At 35.0% G+C, this 21,219-nt stretch overlaps 3 protein-coding genes across 3 annotated transcripts; 1 reads left to right on the top strand and 2 right to left on the bottom strand.

The window, feature by feature from the left end:
* Nucleotides 1-1,856: 1,856 nt before the first annotated feature.
* On the bottom strand, nt 1,857-2,165 carry LOC142528335 (uncharacterized). Its single transcript, XM_075633378.1, has one exon. The coding sequence runs from the start codon at nt 2,163-2,165 to the stop codon at nt 1,857-1,859; it is 309 nt and encodes a 102-aa protein (XP_075489493.1).
* Nucleotides 2,166-10,002: 7,837 nt separating this feature from the next.
* On the top strand, nt 10,003-16,832 carry LOC142528832 (plasma membrane ATPase 3-like). The gene is made up of 21 exons (XM_075634045.1): nt 10,003-10,524; nt 10,625-10,744; nt 11,216-11,314; nt 11,397-11,534; nt 11,619-11,753; nt 11,845-12,024; nt 12,120-12,326; nt 12,445-12,564; nt 12,653-12,772; nt 12,852-12,974; nt 13,055-13,159; nt 13,289-13,433; nt 13,535-13,699; nt 14,174-14,412; nt 14,523-14,555; nt 14,656-14,737; nt 15,018-15,178; nt 15,512-15,697; nt 15,781-15,963; nt 16,042-16,220; nt 16,463-16,832. The coding sequence occupies exons 1-21, from the start codon at nt 10,471-10,473 to the stop codon at nt 16,557-16,559; spliced, it is 2,871 nt and encodes a 956-aa protein (XP_075490160.1). The 5' UTR covers nt 10,003-10,470; the 3' UTR covers nt 16,560-16,832.
* Nucleotides 16,833-17,064: 232 nt separating this feature from the next.
* Nucleotides 17,065-20,657, bottom strand: LOC142528833 (protein NRT1/ PTR FAMILY 2.11-like). Its single transcript, XM_075634046.1, has 4 exons — nt 20,377-20,657; nt 20,012-20,235; nt 19,286-19,842; nt 17,065-18,036 (listed from the first exon to the last, which is right to left on the bottom strand). The coding sequence occupies exons 1-4, from the start codon at nt 20,489-20,491 to the stop codon at nt 17,172-17,174; spliced, it is 1,761 nt and encodes a 586-aa protein (XP_075490161.1). The 5' UTR covers nt 20,492-20,657; the 3' UTR covers nt 17,065-17,171.
* Between the last annotated feature and the right edge of the window lie 562 nt (nt 20,658-21,219).

Below are 21,219 nucleotides of genomic sequence, written 5' to 3'. Positions count from 1 at the left end.
ATAGAAATTCCCTTTCCAAAAAGATGACATTTCTTGAAACAAACACTTTTGCTTCATTGGGATGATAGAAATAATATCCAACAGAATTCTTTGGATATCCTACAAAGTAGCACAAAGTGGATCTACTATCCAATTTGTCTCCCACTGTCTGCTTCACGTAAGCAGGACATCCCCATATTCTCATGTAAGAATATTTGGGAGTTTTTCCCATCCATATTTCATATGGTGTTTTATCCACTGCTTTAGTATGGACATTATTCAATAACATTGCCGCAGTTTCAAGCGCAAAGCCCCAAAACGATGTAGGCAATTCAGTGAATCCCATAATGGATCGAACCATGTCCATCAAGGTTCGATTTCGACGTTCAGAAACACCATTCAATTTTGGTGTTGCTGGTGGAGTCCACTGTGAGAGAATCTCATTCTCTTTTAGATAACCCAAAAATTCAGCACTTAAGTATTCTCCACCTCGATCAGATCGAAGTGTCTTAATACTTCTTTCCAGCTGATTTTCTACTTCAGATCTGAATTCTTTGAACTTTTCAAATGCTTCAGATTTGTGTTTCATCAAATAAACGTACCCATACCTCGAATGGTCATCAGTAAAGGTAATGAAGTAGGAATGCCCAAATTTTGTGCTAACACTTAGCGGGCCACAAACGTCCGTGTGGATCAAATCCAGTAGACCATGCGCACGTTCCACGTTTCCATTGAATGGAGTCTTAGTCATTTTTCCTTTCAGACAGGACTCACAAGTAGGTAGAGAATTTATGTCTGACAAGTCAAACATGCATTCTCCCACTAGTTTGTGCATCTTTCTTTGGGAAACTGTGACCTAGTCTAGCGTGCCATATCTGTGCGGGGTTTTAATCATCTAACTTTCTTTTGTTTGTCGTTGTTTTCTTTTGTGCTTGGATATTGTTCAACGGAATATCTTTCAATTCTGAGTTATAGAGATAGTTCATTAATTCGCCGGTTCCTATCAAACATTCATCCTTGTAAATATTGCAAACACCTTTAGCAAAAACACAAGAATAGTCATCTCTATCAAGCATATAAATAGAAATAAGGTTTTTAACCAATTCAGGAACATATAAAACGTCTCTCTAAAGTAACTTAAAATTATTGTTCAAAATCAAAGTAATGTCTCCAATAGCAGTTGCAGCAACCCTTGCTCCATTCCCCAATCTTAGAAATGTCTCGCCATCTCTAAGTCTCCTGCTTCTTGCCATCACCTGCAAATCATTGCATAGATGAGAACCACATCCGGTATCCAATACCTAAGAAGAGAAATTAATTGAGACATTTACTTATATGCAAAACATACCATGGCCAGAACGCTTCTGGGCTAGATACTCCGTGCAGTTACGCCTCCAATGTCCAGGTTTGTTGCAGTGGAAACAGACATGCTCTGACTTGTCGGGCTTTGAGGGCCCCGGGGTAGGTTTCTTGTATGGATTTTTGTTGGGCTTGTTCTTCTTTAGAGGGGCAGAACGCTTCTTGCCTTTATTTGGGGGTCCCCTTTTCGTACTTGACGAAGAACCCACTAGAAGAACATGCTTTTCCTTTTTGATTGTGGCCTCATAAGTAGTAAGCATATTAACCAACACTTCAAGCGTGGCCTCAAGCTTGTTCATATTAAAATTAACCACAAATCCATCGAACGAGGGGGGTAGTGACAGCAGGAGAATATCAGTCGCAAGCTCACCAGGAATAACCACGTCGAGCCCCACCAATTTCTCAATGAGCCCAATCATCCTAACACCATGCTCATGGACAGAAGTCCCATCTCGCAGACGTGTAGTCATGAGTTCTTTCACAGTAGCATGTCTCTCTGAGCGAGTCTGTACTCCATACTACTCTTTCAGATGAAGGTGAATGTCAGCAGCATTCGTAGCCTCCTCGAACCGCCTCTGCAGTTCATTCGACATAGAAGCCAACATATAGCTTTTAGCTTGGAGATCATGGTCCCACCATTTCTCAAGCTTAGCTAGTTCAGTCTCACTGACGTCCGAAGCTGCCTCATTCGGTGGCTTCTTATCAAGCACATACGCAATCTTTTCTGAGTTCAGAACAATCTTTAAATTTCGAAACCAGTCATTATAGTTAGGGCCAGTCAATTTGTTTTGATCGAGAATGATTGAAAGCGGGTTACGAGCAGTCATTGTAAATATACTGAAAAATGAAAATAGATAATGGTTATTGATAATTTTAAAATAATTCTAAGATATAAAATATGGATTTTTATTTTATAAATTTTCCTCCCACTATTTTGACATTTCCACCACCCTCTGATGAAAAAGGGAAATCGTATTTCCTTAGTGGGCACGTAGAGTCCAATTAACCAATTATAATCCCGAATAATATCAGCCAATTATAATTTCTGAAAGGTAGAATCCAATTGCATCCCTATGCAACCTCCGCGTGTTTTGCCTCATGTTTAATAAGGACCCAATAATATGACGCCGTTTATTTTCACGTGTCAAACCAACCCATCAATATTGAACTGTAATGGACGGTCGCCATGAGTTCCCCCAATAATATGAGCCGAAGTCATGGGAGTTCCACTCAATTCACATCATATGTCCGGTGGAAGTCACAGCTTTCCGGCGTCCAGACCTCCCCAATAATATGAGCCAGACACTGTCCGCGGGTAGCGATCAACATGCAACCACGGTTGATGGAAAGCAAGGAAAAATTAAACTCTTTTAATTTTTACTTTTTCGGTTTGATATAAATTTTGAATCATATTCAAAATGAGGGATTTTAATTTTAAAATTGTCTCATCATTTTAATTTAAAAATCGTGTGCCATGTTTGTATGTTTGCCGGATTCATGCAACTATATTATTTAATAATAAACATACATGCATATTACTATATATCGCATATATCATAATATGACATTCAACAACAGATAAGGATGATCGATCGCCTACACTATTAGATCCATGCGAGCCAAACATGGATCCAGGTCCAAAACCTAGGTGAATGCAGGGATGCAAATGCAACTTATTACAAAAGCTTTCAATATTTTACATGTCTTCGTCTTGTGCATCGAGCCCACCATCTTCCAGTCTTGATCTCCCACTATTTCTAATAATTACATTTAAATAGCCATGACACATAAGGGATACATGGGGTGGGAACGGGCCATAAACCAGGCCCACTTTAAAAATATCAAATATTAACAAAATGAATAAAACCAGTAAAATATCCTAATATACACCTAATACATTGGTCAAGGCTCTCGATCATCCTTCATACATTTAATACCAAATATTAACATCAATTAATTAAAAAAATTTAATTAACTGATAAATCATATATCTAATAATTTATCACTAACCACCACAATTATTAAAGAATTTAATAAATTAAATAAACACCTTTATTTAATTTTAAATTAATTCAATAATAATTGATTTCTTGTAAAACTCATTTTTACCATAAATAATTAAAATCATATTCTAATTATTTATTTTACAAGAAAATTATTAATTTTCCAAAAATTAATTTTTCAAAAGAAAAATTGAACCAATTTTCAAAAATAACAATTTTGCCCAAAAATTTGAAAAATCAGAAAATCGCACCCCAGGCCCAAACAATTCAAGCCCATTATCCAAAACAGAGCCCGAGATGTTCCCGGGCAGCGCTGCGCGCAGAGCGCCCGCACGCTGCGCGGACACTCCGCGCAGCTCCTGCGCGCACGGTCTGCCCGAAACAGTTCCGGGCAGATCTGAAAAAATATATATTTTTTTTGGAAAAATAAATTTTTATGGTGCATCAATTTTCTGAAAAATTTTCTTGTGTGGTTAGAAATAAATTATTCAATATTAAAACCATACGATTTAGAAAAAAAAAACTTTGGCTCTAATACCACTGTTGGATCTGGGTTTTCTCGTGCCCAAAACGCAGCGGAAGTTATAAAATTTTATTTTATTTTGAAATTCAAAATATTTTGGACACTCGTATGGTTTTAATAAACTTAAAACATTCATAGGGTGTTAGAAGTTTTTATACCTTCGGTGAATAATTTTACGTGGCACCAACTACTCCGGTATTAGCGGACGTAACTCTTGTTGTAATCCCTACGAACTTTCTTCGATCTCCGAATTAGGTCCACGACTAGGATATGTGCTCATCTTCTAACTTGCACTACAAAGTGTAGAAGATTTTGTATTTTGAGAGCAAGAAACAAAATTGGTTCAAAACCCTTGAGAGCAAAATTTAAAATAATTGCCGATGGAATTTTTTGAGAAAAAGATATAATAATATCGATGGAGACTTTCCTCTTCTTTTATTCTCCTAAAGCTTCGGTCATTGCAATCCCTTTTTTAAGGCAATACATATTTTTTATTATTTCAACTAATTGCAATTTCTTTAATTAATCACATTAATTAAGTTAGTGGATTTCAACATATATATATGTGATTCTCGAAATTAGCACACCAATATCATGCATATTTCGAAAATATGCATATAGATATTATTTTGTTTGTGTGCAAGTTTTAAATTATGATATCATGAATATTCCATATTACATATATCAATACCATATTTTATAAAACTTAATGGGCTATATTTTAACTCAATTAAAATATAATTATTAAAGCACATTTGAACTTCAATAAATTAGCATGATGGGCTTATACTCTTACAAGCTCATGATCCATGCTCCCATTATATCATCATAATCTCGATCGACGATCAACATCATCGATGTGACAATTTCAACTTATTTGTTATTATGATGCACAGTTTAATTTCGAGATCACCAATGTCTAAATAAGGCAGGTGTACTCCTTTTGACTGTTTTAGCAGTCATGCTTTCAAAATTTCTATAAGCTTTTATAAACTTTATTTATAAGCTTATCGATTGATCATATCAAACTCATTTCTTATAAATTCAACTTATTGAATTTATCATCTCAACGGGAACAAGTAAACCAGTGCTTGTGTTACCCTCAATGGTTTAGGGATACAGCTAGCCGTGGGTTCACAACTCTTTGTGATTCAGGACATAATCTTTTATTCGGACTTACCCTAATTTGCCCCAATTCCATGCACCAACATTTGATCATAAGAATGTCAGAAACTATTTTCTGATTAAACCCATCGAATCATGGTAAGAGCGTCTAGTAGCATCGCCCCATGACTCCCTATGTATCGCTGATAGTGCCTGCAAGAACCAGTCGATTATGATTAACGTACTGTACGGTCTCTTCATCTCATATATCCCGATCGAATATGCAACCATTGGTTCATCGAGGGTTGCATAATAATTCGATAACTATGTGATAACTATAAATAGTGGCATCACATGTACGGTTGGAGAACTATTTCTCTAACGTACATCTCATACTCTGGCCAGAGATTTCACGCACTATAATTTCATCAGATCACATAGGATATCCACACCCGCAGGTGAACGGTGAATCCCCGACTACAATGCACTGGCTCCTATATGTGTCGCAACTGTACCCAACCTCTCCACCTGATGACTCTCCTGGAGCCGGTAAACGAGTCAAAGCACAGCTCTAGCATATAGAGCCTCAGTGTTGTCCCGGGTCGTAAGGACTAATGGTGTACAATCATAACCACGGACTTATCCTCTCGATGAATGATAACCACTTGGAAAGTACGAGGGAGGGTTGTTCGGTATAATCATCATATGACTACCCATCTGTATGTTTGGACATCTCTATGCCCTTACCAAGAAACGCAGTACACAACATCACAGATGCTAGTCTCGAGCTCAAGCGACCTTTATCCATGTTTTAGGCAGCTGAATCGACTAGGAACGAATTTAGATCATACAGTGTTTACAAACGAGTTTCAACATCGAATTACGATTAATTTGTATTAAAGTATAATCAAGGTCTTTATCTATGTTTGATAACATGGGTATACAGATAAAGAAATAACAAACCATGAAATAATGAATTATATTAAAATAAAGATTGTCAATTACAACTGAGTCAATAAAATCCCTAGCCAACAGTTGACTTGCAGGACATCTACTCTAACAATCTCCCACTTGCCATAGAGCCAACTACCTATAAACTTTAATCACATTGCTTCACGATGCTTCTCAAACAATGGTCCTGGAAAGGGCTTCGTAAGTGGATCAGCAACATTATCTGCAGATGAGACTTTTTTCGACTGATATATCTCCTCTTCCCACAATCTCCCGGATGATGTGGAATTTTCCTCAGTACATGTTTGGATCGATGATGAGACCTTGGTTCCCTTGCTTGCGCAACGGCACCAGTGTTGTCGTAGTACACCGGGACTGGATCAACTACATTAGGAATGAACGCCCAACTCTTGGACAAAATTCCTCATCCAAACTGCCTCTTTTGCTGCAGCAGATGCAGCAATGTATTCAGCTTCAGTGGTGGAATCCACAACGGTGTCTTGCTTGGAACTTTTCCATGAGACAGCCGCACCATTAAGCATAAACAACGCATGTCTTTAATTAATCTTTATTAAAAAGAATACATTTTAATGCTTAAAAATAATAATAAATCATTAAGCTTTGTATAGGGGAAAAATAAAAAATATTAGTTTTAATGGATCGAATATTCTACTCATTAGAGCATGGATCCCCCCATTTTTTTTATTTTTTATTTTTGTAAGGGAGATAGAAAAATAAAAATAAAAAAATAAAAATAAAAATAAAGATTTTCGATCTTTCAAAGGTAAATTTTTTTTTAAAAAAAATGTTTTTGCAAGAGGAGATTGTTTAAATCAAGATTCTAGGTTGACATAAAAGTTCGAGGCAGAATTTAGTTCATAAAACACATTAATTTTAAGGGGAATCCATTTTATAAGGGAGACAATAAACAATCTCGTACGAACAGATTAAGAATAGTAGAGTAAAATTAAGAAAATAAATTTTATAGATTTTTGCTAAAGAAAATCCAAATTTCACTCTTCAACGAAGATTAACCTTTCATAGAAATATATATCGTCTCATATTCTATATACCTATAAAAATATAGATAAACGGCATTGTTTTCCAATTATGCAATACCAAAATTAACCTTCTATACACACTTCAAAAATAGAATGTAACTCATATATTAATTTTATCAAATAACTCATTTTTATACTACATTTAAATGTTTTATCCTTTTAATTTTCTCTTTACATTTATTTCCAATGATTTTATTGTAATTTTGTAATTATATTTTTAGTGCAATTTCTAATTAAGTAATAAATTATAGTATCACAAAAAGATACATGAAAAATTTATAACTATATGTGCAATAGTAGAATAATTAACATATTTTATGGGGTTTTTAACAAAGAATTGAAAGTAAATAGTTTAATTTTGATTTTAAAAGATAGTACGATTTCAAAAAAAATGTGAAAAAAATCATCTATAATGAATATATATGTTATAGGCATAATTATTTTATTAAATTGTATAACTAAAAAAATTACATGTATTGCTTGTAAAATCAATCATCAATCAAAACTTTGAATATGTAATTCATGAAAAGAGATTTAATGAGCAACAAAAAGACTCTAAGTTATTTTCTACTGTAAAAACAATATATGATATAATCCTTATAATAAATATAATTATAATGATCATTGATTAGCATTTGTCAAAGTATCAGAATTTTTACATATGATATTTAATATCTTTATTTAATTATTTTGAAATCAAACTAATTAATTCAATATATACAAAAATAACATTTTTTATGAAAGTTTATTTCTTTTGTTATATTTCAAATTTTAATGGTGAAAATCATACCGATAGTTTAAAATCTATATTTAATAATTATTATATGAGTTTATTTTATATTTATCATATAATATTATTTTAATGTGCATTTCTTTACATATGTTGATTTATTTATTATTTTAAAACTTATTTAACAAGAAATTAATATTCATCAATGTTAGTCTACGAAAGATCGATATATAGAATTTATTATCATGATATAGAATTGTAAAAATAAAAAGTAAAAAAATTCTTTAGGATGTTAAATTAAATATTATGAGTTATATTTTACTATCAATATTACTATTTCATTTGTTTTAATATTGTTTTTATGAGTTAGTCACAGTGATTTTAAATTGATAATTATTTGTTTTTAGTATGCTTCGTTTTTGTAGATTATGATTTATACATTGATAAAATCCATAATTTGGTTGATTTTTAGGTTATTATGCTTTATACGTGGTGTTTGAATATATAATTTTTTTAAAAAATTTGTTTCAGTCCATTTTGTTCTATATATTATGTTCATTATAATTTATTATATAACATCAACTGATTGAATTTTAATTTGAGAAACAATTTTGAAAGTAAGTTATATAAGTTCTTATAAATCGTCTAATATGATAAGAAATTAAGTCCAGATAAATAACAAAATGATTCAAATTGTTTTATAGAAAATCAAATTTTTTTAATTTTTATAATATAATTGATATTACGTGCAACGCACGTGCATCATGCTGGTAAAGTAAAATGAGTGTATCTTTCACAAGAGAAAGTGGGTTTGATATCAAAATAGGTAATGCATGCACCACATAAAATCTACCAAAAACTTTTGTTAAAAAAAATGGAATCTAATAAAGACAAGTAATCTTAAAAAAAGACATTGTAAAAAGTTTAAATATTCCTTTTTTTTTAATTTTTTATGGACGACCTTCAAAAGAAAATAAAAGACATGTGTATTTGAATTAAAAAAAAAGGACCAACTGAAACATAACAAGTTACTATACGGCAAAACTTTTCCAACTCACACAAAAAATCAAAGAATGACATATGATTTTTGGGTTATTTTTAGTAGATTATTACATTTTATGATGAACTTTGTTTAAATATATGTTAACAGTATCTAATATGGCTTACTCTGTTTTAAATATCTCATAATTTTTACACACTATATACACACACTCTATCTCTCTCTCTTTTTGTGTTAAATAGTTTTTATTATTTCAACTTAATAATATAGTCGTTTAATTCATAGAATAAGATGATAAATGATGTATGATATATAAATCAATATACGGATAACATATTGATTTATAATTTTAATCTTTTTAGAACTTGAGTCAAATATTAATGTATCAAATAATACATCATCATTCATATCAAACAATGTCGTATACAAATATATATTTAAGATATTCCAACGTGTTTGTGAACTTTTATATTTTAAATAAAATCATATGATCTAAGAAAATGGATTGACAAGGTCTTAATTTTTATCAGCAATATTTTAATTTGTCCCAAAAAAACAACAATATTTTAAGAAGCAGTAACCTATTTTTAAATATTACTAGACTTTCTCCCAAAAAAAAAAGAAGACAAATATTTACAAACACAATTTAAAATAGACATTTTTTTAATATGAGAAAACATACTTTTATAACTCCTTCAAATCTGCCACCATTTTAGCCAATAAAATTTAATAAATTGTAAAAAAAGAGAACGAAACACTTGTTAGTCAAAGATTGTGTAGAAAATATGAATCAGCAAGTTGACTGCTCTGCTATGATCCATCCGTCTTGGATTCCATTTTATATTTCAGATCCAAAAAATTTCGAAAAACCATATTATAAAAATATATTTCCCTCAAAAAAGCAGTAAACTTAAATCACTCATCTACTTATACATAATACCCAATCATATATTAATTTAATACTTACTCGAGACTTCAACATCTTTTTTTTTCCCACATCCTTTCGGGATGATGTTGTTGAATTCAACTTTAAGTTAAATCCGAAAACGGGATATTTGAAAATTTGGTAACAAAATTATAAATTGGTCATGTTTTAGTTTTACTTCTGCATTCAACTTGGTTGGTTGCTTTATTTTATGCTATGATAAATTATATAAAGAAATAATTGAATGGAAATTGGGTGAATGAAATTAAGGAGTAGGCCTGAGAGGCCATGTGCAGTTATGGTTCTTGGCATTTTTGTTCCATCTCATCTATCCACCAAACATATTTTAATTTCGAAACTATCTTTTTACCAGAAAAGAAAAACAAGAAAACAAAATAGAAATGGAAAGAACATATTTACTTCCAAGTGCTTTCTATATGTATCTTGAAAAAGTTTGAGCATGAATGCGTGATTATATTTCAGGAGCCTAAAAGGCAAGCAAAAGCCAAGTGTAAAATCTAGTGAGAAATTTGTTACTTTTGAACAGCTTTTAGTCCCATTATTCTTTCTTTATTTGAAAAATAAAATATTATAAATTATATGGGAAATGCAAAAGGAAAAGCATTCTGCTAACTGTTCACTCTAATCAGCGGTTGCATTCCCTTGTCGGATTGATATTGGTGGGTTGGCTTCTTGAGTTGTCTTTGAATTCTTTCTTACATGAAAAAGATCCAATCTTTTTAACTGGGCTGCTTTAACAGCCTGTGTTAGTGGTGTTTCTCGAATAAGCTTTGATCTGGCAGCTTGTTCTTTGGTGGGAAATAGGAAAAAAATAATGGGGGAAAAGCCTGAGGTTCTTGATGCTGTGTTGAAGGAAACTGTGGATTTGGTATGGATCTGTTAACCGACATTCTTAATTTTCTTGAATATGGGGTGTCTCTTTTCGTTTTGATTTTTTCGTTACGCCTTTTTTGCGTTTGTTATTGAAGGAAAACATCCCCATTGACGAAGTGTTTGAGAATCTGAGATGCACCAAAAATGGTCTGACGACTGAGGCTGCTCAAGAAAGATTAGCCATTTTTGGGCACAACAAGCTTGAGGAAAAGAAGGTGCTAATGGAATAGCTGAAGTTTTTGTCTTTTGTTCTTAAAATTACTGTTCTCAGGAATTTTTTGAGTTGCGATTTTGATGTTGAGCGGTAGATCATAGTTTAGTTGAAAGGAGGACTCATGTATTTTGGGTGGTGGAAATTACATTTCTACAAAATAAAAAATAAAAAATATCGGATTAGTGACTGCTATATTTGTTTCCATATGATTTATCCCCTGATGTTAGTTTGGATTATGCGTCATCTTTTTACCTTGTAAAGAAGTTTTGATTCATATATATTATATCTTGTTGTTTTATCTTTTTCTTGATCTGTTTGGCTTGTTTTATAGTTTGAATGAGTAGTCCTTTTGAACAGTTTGATGTTTTTAAGGGTATATGTTTGAATTTGTGACTGCTGGTTATTTTAAAAACAGAACTTGTGAATTTAATCATTATATCTGATGTTTTCTCTCAAATTTCGGTGTTCTCAGGAGAGCAAATTTTTAAAATTCTTGGGGTTTATGTGGAATCCTCTTTCATGGGTCATGGAAGCTGCGGCTATCATGGCAATTGCCCTCGCAAATGGAGGAGTAGGGGCCAACTTTCTGAACTCAAAATTGGTTAAGAGTGCTTTTCTTGGGAATGTAGTGATTCTTGGTTTAAATTTTACAGGGAAAGCCTCCAGATTGGCAGGATTTTGTGGGCATTATCACTTTACTAGTGATAAACTCGACTATTAGTTTTATTGAGGAGAATAATGCTGGGAATGCAGCAGCTGCTCTTATGGCCCGTCTTGCTCCGAAAGCAAAAGTTCGATGTTTATTGTTGTTTGAGTTTATATGAATAGTTAATATGTCTTCCTCGTGCAATCTGACTGATAGTTGTTCTGTGAAGGTTCTTAGAGATGGTAGGTGGAGTGAGGAAGATGCTTCCATTTTAGTGCCTGGTGACATAATCAGCATTAAACTTGGAGATATAATTGCTGCCGATTCTCGTTTACTTGATGGAGATCCTCTGAAAATTGATCAGGCGCGTGTCTATGATTTAGTGCTTGATTCACCGATTCACATGAAATGTTTGTGTTTAGTTATATCTACTATGACAACGATAAAACATGCAGTCCGCTTTGACGGGTGAGTCCCTCCCTGTGACGAAAGGTCCAGGAGATGGTGTTTACTCTGGTTCCACCTGCAAACAAGGAGAAATCGAGGCTATTGTAATCGCCACAGGGGTTCACACGTTTTTTGGGAGGGCTGCTCATCTCGTTGATAGTACTAATCAAGTGGGGCACTTCCAAAAGGCAAGTTTTTTAAGTTTAAGATTGTTGTTCTATAGCTCAAATTTCTGTTTATGCAGTCTCTAATCTTAGATGTGTTTTATTATGGTGACAATCAGGTTTTGACTTCAATTGGAAACTTTTGCATTTGCTCAATTGCCGTGGGGATGATTATAGAGATTATAGTGATGTACCCTATTCAGCATCGGGAATATCGTCCTGGTATTGACAATCTTCTTGTGCTTCTAATTGGAGGAATTCCAATTGCCATGCCAACTGTCCTTTCAGTTACAATGGCCATCGGTTCTCATCGTTTGGCTCAACAGGTTTGAATTATTGTTACTATTATTCTTTTTGTTGTTGTTGTTGTTTTTTTGTTATTTTATCCCCCATCGTTTTGGAATTAATATAGTTCTGATTACCGAGACATCGACTTTTATGTAGGGAGCTATTACAAAGAGAATGACAGCCATAGAAGAGATGGCCGGCATGGACGTTCTTTGCAGTGATAAGACAGGGACATTGACACTTAACAAGCTTACAGTTGACAAGAATCTCATTGAGGTGAAAGTGTCACTGTTTAGTTTATTATTGGTGCATTCTTGTCTAAGAGGCTTTTAACCCTTGCCTTCTGAGTGACTTTCGTCCACAGGTTTTTGCCAAAGGCATTGATCCAGATACTGTCGTTCTGATGGCAGCCCGAGCCTCTCGTATTGAAAACCAGGATGCCATTGACTGTGCTATAGTTGGGATGCTTGCTGATCCGAAGGAGGTAGTGCTCTTCTGCTTTATGATTCTTCTGTAAGATAGAGTTTTCCCCTTTCTTGAATTATTGGTTTGATCCATAACAGGCACGAGCTGGAATTCGAGAAGTTCATTTTCTTCCTTTTAACCCTACTGACAAGCGAACGGCTTTGACTTACATAGACAATGAAGGAAAATGGCACAGGGTCAGTAAAGGTGCACCAGAGCAGGTATAATCTATCCTTGTCTTATGTGTTTTTTACTGTTTCTTTAATTGTAATTTTAATATTTCTTGGAACCCACATTTTAGATTTTGAACCTTGCACGCAATAAGTCAGAGATAGAGCGGAGGGTCCATGCTGTGATTGATAAGTTTGCAGAAAGAGGTTTAAGGTCACTTGCTGTGGCATACCAGGTAAGTTTCCAGGATTTTAGTTACCATAATGTTGTCTAATATATTCCTGAAGTGGACGCATAGTTGATGATAGTTAATGATTGAACCATGCTACAGCTTTGATGCTATATCTTCAGTATCTTCTTGCAGGAGGTTCCCGAAAAAACAAAAGAGAGTGCTGGAGGACCATGGCAGTTCATTGGTCTTATGCCTCTATTTGATCCACCAAGACACGACAGTGCAGAAACTATAAGAAGGGCATTGGATCTTGGTGTAAATGTCAAAATGATAACCGGTGAACCTCTTGTTTCGACTTAATGCTATAATTTTTTTCATTGACAATCTTGATACCTTTGGTTTTCAAGAATTCATATAGTAGTAAGTTGATTTTGACAGGTGACCAACTTGCCATTGGAAAGGAAACTGGACGAAGGTTAGGAATGGGAACGAATATGTATCCCTCTTCAGCTTTGCTGGGACAGAATAAGGATGAGTCAATTGCTGCTCTGCCAGTTGATGAGCTCATTGAAAAAGCTGATGGTTTTGCTGGTGTTTTCCCAGGTACTTTGCTTTCTTTGTACTATAAACCTTATGTGATTACTAGTGGATATTACATATGCAATACATGCTTATAAAAACATCAAATAAATTTTTTTAAAGGATTTTTTTTTACATATAAATTTGTGGGGATAAAATAACAAGTCTGTGTAGAATATTATATTTTATTTATAGATTTTATATAGCAATGATTTTGAAATTAACATTGTACTCTTTTACTTTTAATTGAACTTGGAATTATTGTCGGAAGTTTATCCTATATATACTTGTTTAGTTTTCATTATTATCCTATATATACTCGTTCCCTTGAAGTTGAAGTTAGTTTTGGTGATATATGTTTGGAGTCCCAAAGGAATTTTTATTGGGTTATATGGGGAGAGTTGTTTTATCGTACGATCAAATGACATTTTGCTGAATAATATTTGTGCTCCAAATATTTCAACTTTGTTAAATATGTCCGTCTTTGCTGTTGTTCAGAACACAAATATGAAATAGTAAAGCGTCTACAAGCTAGGAAGCATATATGTGGAATGACTGGTGATGGAGTAAATGATGCTCCTGCTTTGAAGAAAGCTGACATTGGGATTGCTGTTGCGGATGCAACTGATGCAGCTCGTAGTGCTTCCGATATTGTTCTTACTGAACCTGGCCTTAGTGTTATAATAAGTGCTGTTTTAACCAGTCGGGCAATCTTCCAGCGGATGAAAAATTACACGGTACAACTTTTATTGGCCCAAATTTTATCATTTGAGGTCTCTTTATTTAATACCATTTAAAGAATGATTGCTCACCATGAGTTATGGGCAACAATTCCTTCTTTTGTCAGATTTATGCTGTTTCAATTACTATTCGTATTGTGGTAAGTTATTATCCTTCTGTTTATGGGTTTTGATTTACTCTTGCATTTTGTGGATAATTCTTGAAGAACAGTGTGATCTCTCTTCCTTTGCTATATACAGCTTGGCTTCATGATGTTGGCCCTGATATGGGAATTTGACTTCCCACCTTTTATGGTGCTTATCATTGCCATACTCAACGACGGTCAGTCCTGTTAACAATTCTTGCCCTCATCCCACTTATCAAGAGGTTCATGTTCCGAGCTAAGAATGACCTTTAGCCTTTAAAGTCTTGAGACTCGCTGGTTTTGATCATGAGCTAGAAAATGTGTCTTTTTTCTATTTTTCGTTTTTCACCTTCCAAAAACCATCTGATTTCCTCATGGATTCAATTATTCTTGCATGAAAAAAAGCATTGTAACTATTGCATCTCTTGTCTATCATCAAACTCTTGTGATTTAAGGGGTGTCAATATGACCATATAGGTACCATTATGACCATCTCAAAAGACAGAGTGAAACCATCTCCTCTACCCGACAGTTGGAAGCTCGCTGAGATTTTTGCAACTGGAATAATTCTTGGTGGTTACTTGGCCTTGATGACTGTCATATTCTTTTGGGTAGCATACAAGACAAATTTCTTCCCGGTAGGCTTATCTTTAAAGTTTCTGCATCTTTTGTAGATCTGAAACTAAAGCTAAATTTGTCTTTGTGTTTTTGTGTCAGTTCAATCAAGTTCCTAGATGCTGTTACTCTTATTTTGTGATTTTTTGAATGATGCTCAAGTTCATATATATCTTAATTTAAATTCATATCAGCCAAATGTTTGATGAATTTTTCGTTTCCTCTTTTTTGTGATTTTCCATGCTTGGTAATGTATTTAACTATCTGTTAACCTATTATGACATACTAGATGAATGGATTATTTTTAAACGTCAAACTGTTAAAATTTTCATAACGTTCTGCTATTAAATTGCTAGCGACTATTTGGGGTGTCGACTCTGGAGAAAATGGCCCATGATGACTTCAGAAAGCTTGCTTCAGCGATATATCTTCAAGTGAGCACTATCAGTCAAGCTTTGATATTTGTTACAAGATCCCGAAGCTGGTCATATGTCGAGCGTCCTGGTTTATTACTTGTGGGAGCATTTTTTATTGCGCAACTGGTTAGCATCTATTTTTTAGCCATTTTGTCAAAAAATATTCCTTTTGTTCTAGTAATTCTTGACCTGTCGTTCCTGTCAAGCAGGTCGCTACTTTGATTGCAGTATATGCAAACTGGGGCTTTGCAGCAATCGAGGGAATTGGATGGGGTTGGGCGGGAGTGATTTGGCTGTACAATATCATTTTCTATATTCCTCTTGATATTATCAAGTTTCTAATCCGCTATACTCTTAGTGGGAGGGCATGGGATCTTGTTCTCGAGCAAAGGGTAAATATATACTTCATCAGTAGTGCTATGTATTCGCTCGTTTCTTTCGTTCTTGACATTTTGCTGTCTCTATTGCAGATTGCTTTCACTAGGCAAAAGGATTTCGGAAAAGAACAGCGTGAGCTTAAGTGGGCACATGCGCAAAGAACCCTTCATGGCCTGCAAGTACCGGATACCAAATTGTTCAACGAAACTACTAATTTCTCAGAACTCAATCAGTTGGCTGAGGAAGCAAAAAGAAGAGCTGAAATTGCTAGGTAATGACGACTTTTACTTTTGAATGATACTTAGAAGTTCTGTCGATATGTCTGAGGATGAACCATCTTCTTGCTTGTCAAAGGAGATCTCGTATCTGTGCTTAGTAGAAAGGGAGCTGGGCTGTTTCTTGAGCCCAACGACCCCAGCTTGACTGATGCAAGACTTTAGCTCATGCTCATATGTAAGAGTTTGATTATCTCGGTCTCTAGCTAATGCATTAAGAACCTTCCAACGTTTGCAGGTTGAGGGAGCTTCATACGCTCAAAGGTCACGTTGAATCGGTGGTGCGGCTGAAGGGTCTGGACATAGATACTATTCAGCAGGCATACACTGTATGAGAAATCAAACCACATTTGAATGGTTGAAATCCAACAGGCGCTACAATTGAAGGTGTTGTCAATGTTTTGTTTCGAGTTTATATTAGAAAAGGCTTGTTCTGATTCCCATGCATCAGCAGAAGAATATTTTTCTGAGATAATCAGATGTGGCCCCCTTTATTATCAAGTTTGGCCATGAAACTTGTCCACATTTGAGAAAAAACGTGGAACTTATATTATTATGTTATTATATGTTTGTATAAAACATGTGTGTAGTGTACATGGAGTGATAAACTAGGTGCTTCCTTCGTTATTTCATACTTGTTTATTTCGAGCTCGATCAGCAGTTAATCGTCGACTTAAATTCAACTTTCAAGTGTGTATCAAGATGCACAAGCTCAAAAATGTCGAAATTTTCAAAGAAACTAGAAATGACAACGGTCATCAGTCAGGCTGAATGATTGTCCAGATTTTGGGACTTACAAAACTGGGTGCTACTTTGTCATTTCGTTAAACCTCGATCAAGTAGTTAATAGCTGACTTAAAATTGAACTTTCAAGTGTTTATCAAGATGCACAAGCTCGAAAACGTCGAATTTTTCAAGAGTACTAAAAATGACTAAACCAGCATCAGTCAGGCTGAGTGATTGTCCAGTTTTTTGGCCTCCATTTCCACTGCTCTGCTACTGTCATCAACTCCCTTGTATCTGTACCACCTAGCGCAAGCCAGAAAGTAGCCAAAATTCAAACCACACAGCACCGCGACCAAGTAGTAGAAATAGTCCAACCTGCCCTTGTTGAGATCCTCCGGCAGCCAGTTGCCAGCCGACGTCCCTTCAGTCATGTGGTGCACCACCGATATCAATAAACTGTAGACATAATTCGAAACCGCATACCCACAGAAGAAAAATGCTCCAGCAACACTCCTCATATTCTCCGGGAACTGCTTATAGTAGAACTCGAGCTGCGCAATGGCGAAAAACGCCTCCGCTAGTCCACCCAAGGCCAGCTGAGGAACCAACCACATCGAAGACATGGATGAAACCATACCAGTCCTTACCATATTTCTTCTACGCTCTTCCACTACCGCCCCGATGATCGACTCCACTATAGTTATGAATATGCCAATCCCCATTCTGTGAAGGGTTGTCATCCCACCTTCTTTCCCCGTGAATCTCCGCATAAACGGGACGATGAATCTGTCGTACAGCGGCACCCACAGGGTGAGGCTGAGCATAGCAAATATGACGTAGGATGCAGCCGGTATCTGGAATTTTGTGTTGCCAAGATGTCTGTCGGATTGAAGAGCTTGAAAAACTATGTACTGTTGCTGTGCACCCAAATGGTAGAAGACGGCAACGAGAGAAACTGGGATGACCCTAAACACACATTTTGCTTCTTCAATCTGCTGCATGCTGCAGAGGTTCCATGGGTTGGCTGCTGTTCCATTTGGATTTATTTCGTCTTCTGCTGTTATTATTGCAGCTTTGTCCAAGAATCTGTACACACAATAAAGAATCTTAGACCACAAGATTTCACTTGCCACTATCAATAGTCGAACCGGCCGGATTATTATTATTATTTTTTTAAATCGAAACTTAACCGATTTTCTTTAAAATCAAACCAATTTCAAATCCGTTAATTCGGCCGATAACTGAATTAACTATTTTTTCGAAAAAAATCCCTTGTATGAATTAAAAAATAGCGCCTCTTATAAAATGATTAAAATCGTCTAGAATCCCACTTTAATAAACAATAAATTAATAAGAAGAAATGATGATGAGCGTGACCATTAAATATTAACGTTAAAATGACTAATAACTAACTTCTTAGTTACCAATCCAAAGTAAATCTCACGCCCCACAATATATAATGAATATTATAAATAGTGTCTAAGCTCATATAAATATTAAAATTATTTAAAATATATCGGGATTTTAAAAACCGAACCGATTTTATAAATATTTTTTTAATCAAAACCTAATTTCCGAATTAACCAGATTAACTCTCACATCTAGTTGCCACTATAAAAATAATAGGCAAAGAGGTACTAAGTCCATATTTTAATTCAAAATATGTATTAAAAAATAGGCAATTTCCCCATGAAATTTCTTTCTATAGCAAAATATAGATAAATTTGATGCATAATTCCATAAAAAACTCATTTTTAAATATTTTATATATGTATGTGATACGTGTAAATTATGTCTCTTGGATGCTTTTCCTCGACCTTGACTCCGAAATGAAGTTAGTGGAGCAGGAGTACGACAAAATCAAGAATTCTAAAAGAACGTTACCTAATATAATATAAGATAAATAATTGCCACTTGCAAGTAAACCGCACACGTATTGAGATATATTAGTGAAGGTATTTTATGAACGTTGAAATGGTTGACTTTGACGAATTTTGATTTACAAGTCAAGAGAGTGAAAATCTCACCATGATCGGATCCATCCTTTTTAATTTATCTCAATTCGATAATCTTATTTTTCCTTATAATTTCAATCATTTTTCTTCAAAATATACATGTGCTACTAGATATCACCGATGTAACTGTCGACAACATGATGTCGATATATATTAAGTCACGTCACGTCGTCACTATGGGAAAAAAATGAAAAAAAAAATAAAATTACGAGCTACTGTTTAAATTTAATTCTTTAGAGGACCAAATCACAAATTTTTTAAAAATAATTTTCATGATCAATAAATCAAAAGAAAAAAAAAACAAATATTTAATGGGGTACCTGAATTGTTCCATGTAAGGGAGCTTGGAGTTTAAAGACTTGGGAGGAGTATAATTGAAGAGGTTGAGCCAAGGATTGTTAGGCAACGTGAGCTTCCTTTTCTTGAATGCAACCACCATTACTTGCACCAGACTAGTCATGGGGCTGCCTTCTGGCAACACTTTTACATACAATTTGTTCCCCACGAAATACAGAAAACATGATAGGAACATAAAGATCACCGGTAACGCCAAGCCGATCGACCAGCTGACGTTCGACTGCACGTACACGACGATCGTTACGGAGATGATTTGCGCGATTGTTACGGTGAAGTAGTACCAATTGAAGAAACTGTCGATGCCCCTTTTCCCGGAATCTGTTTTCGGATTGAATTGATCGGCCCCGAAGGCCAAGTTACATGGCCTGATGCCTCCGGCGCCCACTATCATTAGCGCGAAACCAAATAGGAGGAACGCCATTTGCCCCGCGTCCGGGCCAACGCACGGGCCGTCGGACGGGTTGCAGTGGGGTGGGTGCAGATTCTTGAATACCGCTGTTAGATTTACTGCCAGCAAACCCTTCATTGAACAAGTGCAATAAGTCATAAAGATCGAAACTTGGACTGATCCAAGTTCATAAACATAACCGGTAACTAGTCAGTAATAACCATGAAACTCAAATATTTTCGAATATACGATTTCATAAGCCAGAACCGAAAACCATTTATCTTTGTAGCAAAATACATACCAATAACGAGGCAACTGATGCGAATCCCAGTGTCTTGTAGCGACCAAAGTGAGTGTCACTGAGATAAGCTCCGACCAAGGTCGCAAGATTTGTGGTGCCATTGAACACATTAAGAAGCGTGGTCGCAGAAATGCGCTTCATATTGAAAACTGTGGTTAGATACACCTGCAGATTGGATAAAGTGCCAATGGCTCCAAGCTTCTCAAAAGTCTCATTCCCTAAAGAAAATACACACCAGAAAATAAAAACCGATGCCCTTGACCCAGTGGTAATGGTCGGCTAAACTACAGATTCAAAGTTACATATAAATCAAGAAACAGTAAGATCATATTTGTTGCTTGATCAAAGAATGTCTAACCAATGACTGAATGGCATGGTCTTCAATCCTCTGTAATTAATCTCAGGTTCAACATCGCCATTAACCACCAAAGATGGCGATTTCTCCTCCATCTCCAGGTCTTCTTTCCCATTTTTCTCCATTTTTACACGCTCTAAACACACTGCTCTGCGTGTCCTTTAAAGGGTCTTCTCTCTTGATTACAAGAAAGATAAAATCTTCCGCACAGGTGGAATGTGGGAACGGGATGCAAATTTCAACTGAAATTGTTCTTTAGTTTCCAGACCTACTGCAGGCTAGCTCCCACTATAAGTTGAAAATTAATCATTAATTTAGTTTGAACCCCGATTCAGCATTAAGTCTTACGTACGATGGCTAAATTGTTATTTTTAAGTTGTCCAATGAGTCAATTATTGTGGTGCCCCAAACCTCGCCATATAATCATACAACATGTGACGTCATATGCATAATTTTTTCTTTTCAACGACATAATAATATAATGCATATACGACAAAATAGTGCAATCACCACACTATCTACATCAGTGTAGCAGAAACAGTATAATAATACATACATATAACTCAAATAAGGCAATGAGCCATACTGTCTCCATACACTTATCAACTACAGGACTGTTTGACTAGAAACACCTAGTCCTTCACCTCTATCATGTCTCACAGCATAGTCCTGTAATATGTCCAACAGAAACAGCCCCCAAAGGTGAGCATACACAACAATCATCATCTTAATCCATAACAGTTATATTAATGTTGGAACATTTCATGTTCGCAATCTTGATTTTGATGTTAACAAAACTTGTTATTGTATTTCTAACATATTTACTCATGTGTGAAGTTGCAAACACAAGAAG

Source organism: Primulina tabacum, chromosome 16 (genome assembly GCF_025594145.1).
Source record: "Primulina tabacum isolate GXHZ01 chromosome 16, ASM2559414v2, whole genome shotgun sequence".
NCBI lineage: Eukaryota > Viridiplantae > Streptophyta > Magnoliopsida > Lamiales > Gesneriaceae > Primulina > Primulina tabacum.
This window is presented reverse-complemented; position numbering and strand designations above follow the sequence as displayed.

Coding starts and splice junctions, on each gene's coding strand:
- LOC142528335 (XM_075633378.1), bottom strand. CDS start 2,165: ATGACTGCTCGTAACCCGCTTTCAATCATTCTCGATCAAAACAAATTG.
- LOC142528832 (XM_075634045.1), top strand. CDS start 10,471: ATGGGGGAAAAGCCTGAGGTTCTTGATGCTGTGTTGAAGGAAACTGTG. Junction 10,745..11,215: donor ACAAGCTTGAGGAAAAGAAG/GTGCTAATGGAA, acceptor CGGTGTTCTCAG/GAGAGCAAATTTTTAAAATT. Junction 11,535..11,618: donor GTCTTGCTCCGAAAGCAAAA/GTTCGATGTTTA, acceptor TGTTCTGTGAAG/GTTCTTAGAGATGGTAGGTG.
- LOC142528833 (XM_075634046.1), bottom strand. CDS start 20,491: ATGGAGAAAAATGGGAAAGAAGACCTGGAGATGGAGGAGAAATCGCCA. Junction 20,236..20,376: donor ATTGAAGACCATGCCATTCA/GTCATTGGTTAG, acceptor GGTGTGTATTTT/CTTTAGGGAATGAGACTTTT. Junction 19,843..20,011: donor CATCAGTTGCCTCGTTATTG/GTATGTATTTTG, acceptor TGTTCAATGAAG/GGTTTGCTGGCAGTAAATCT.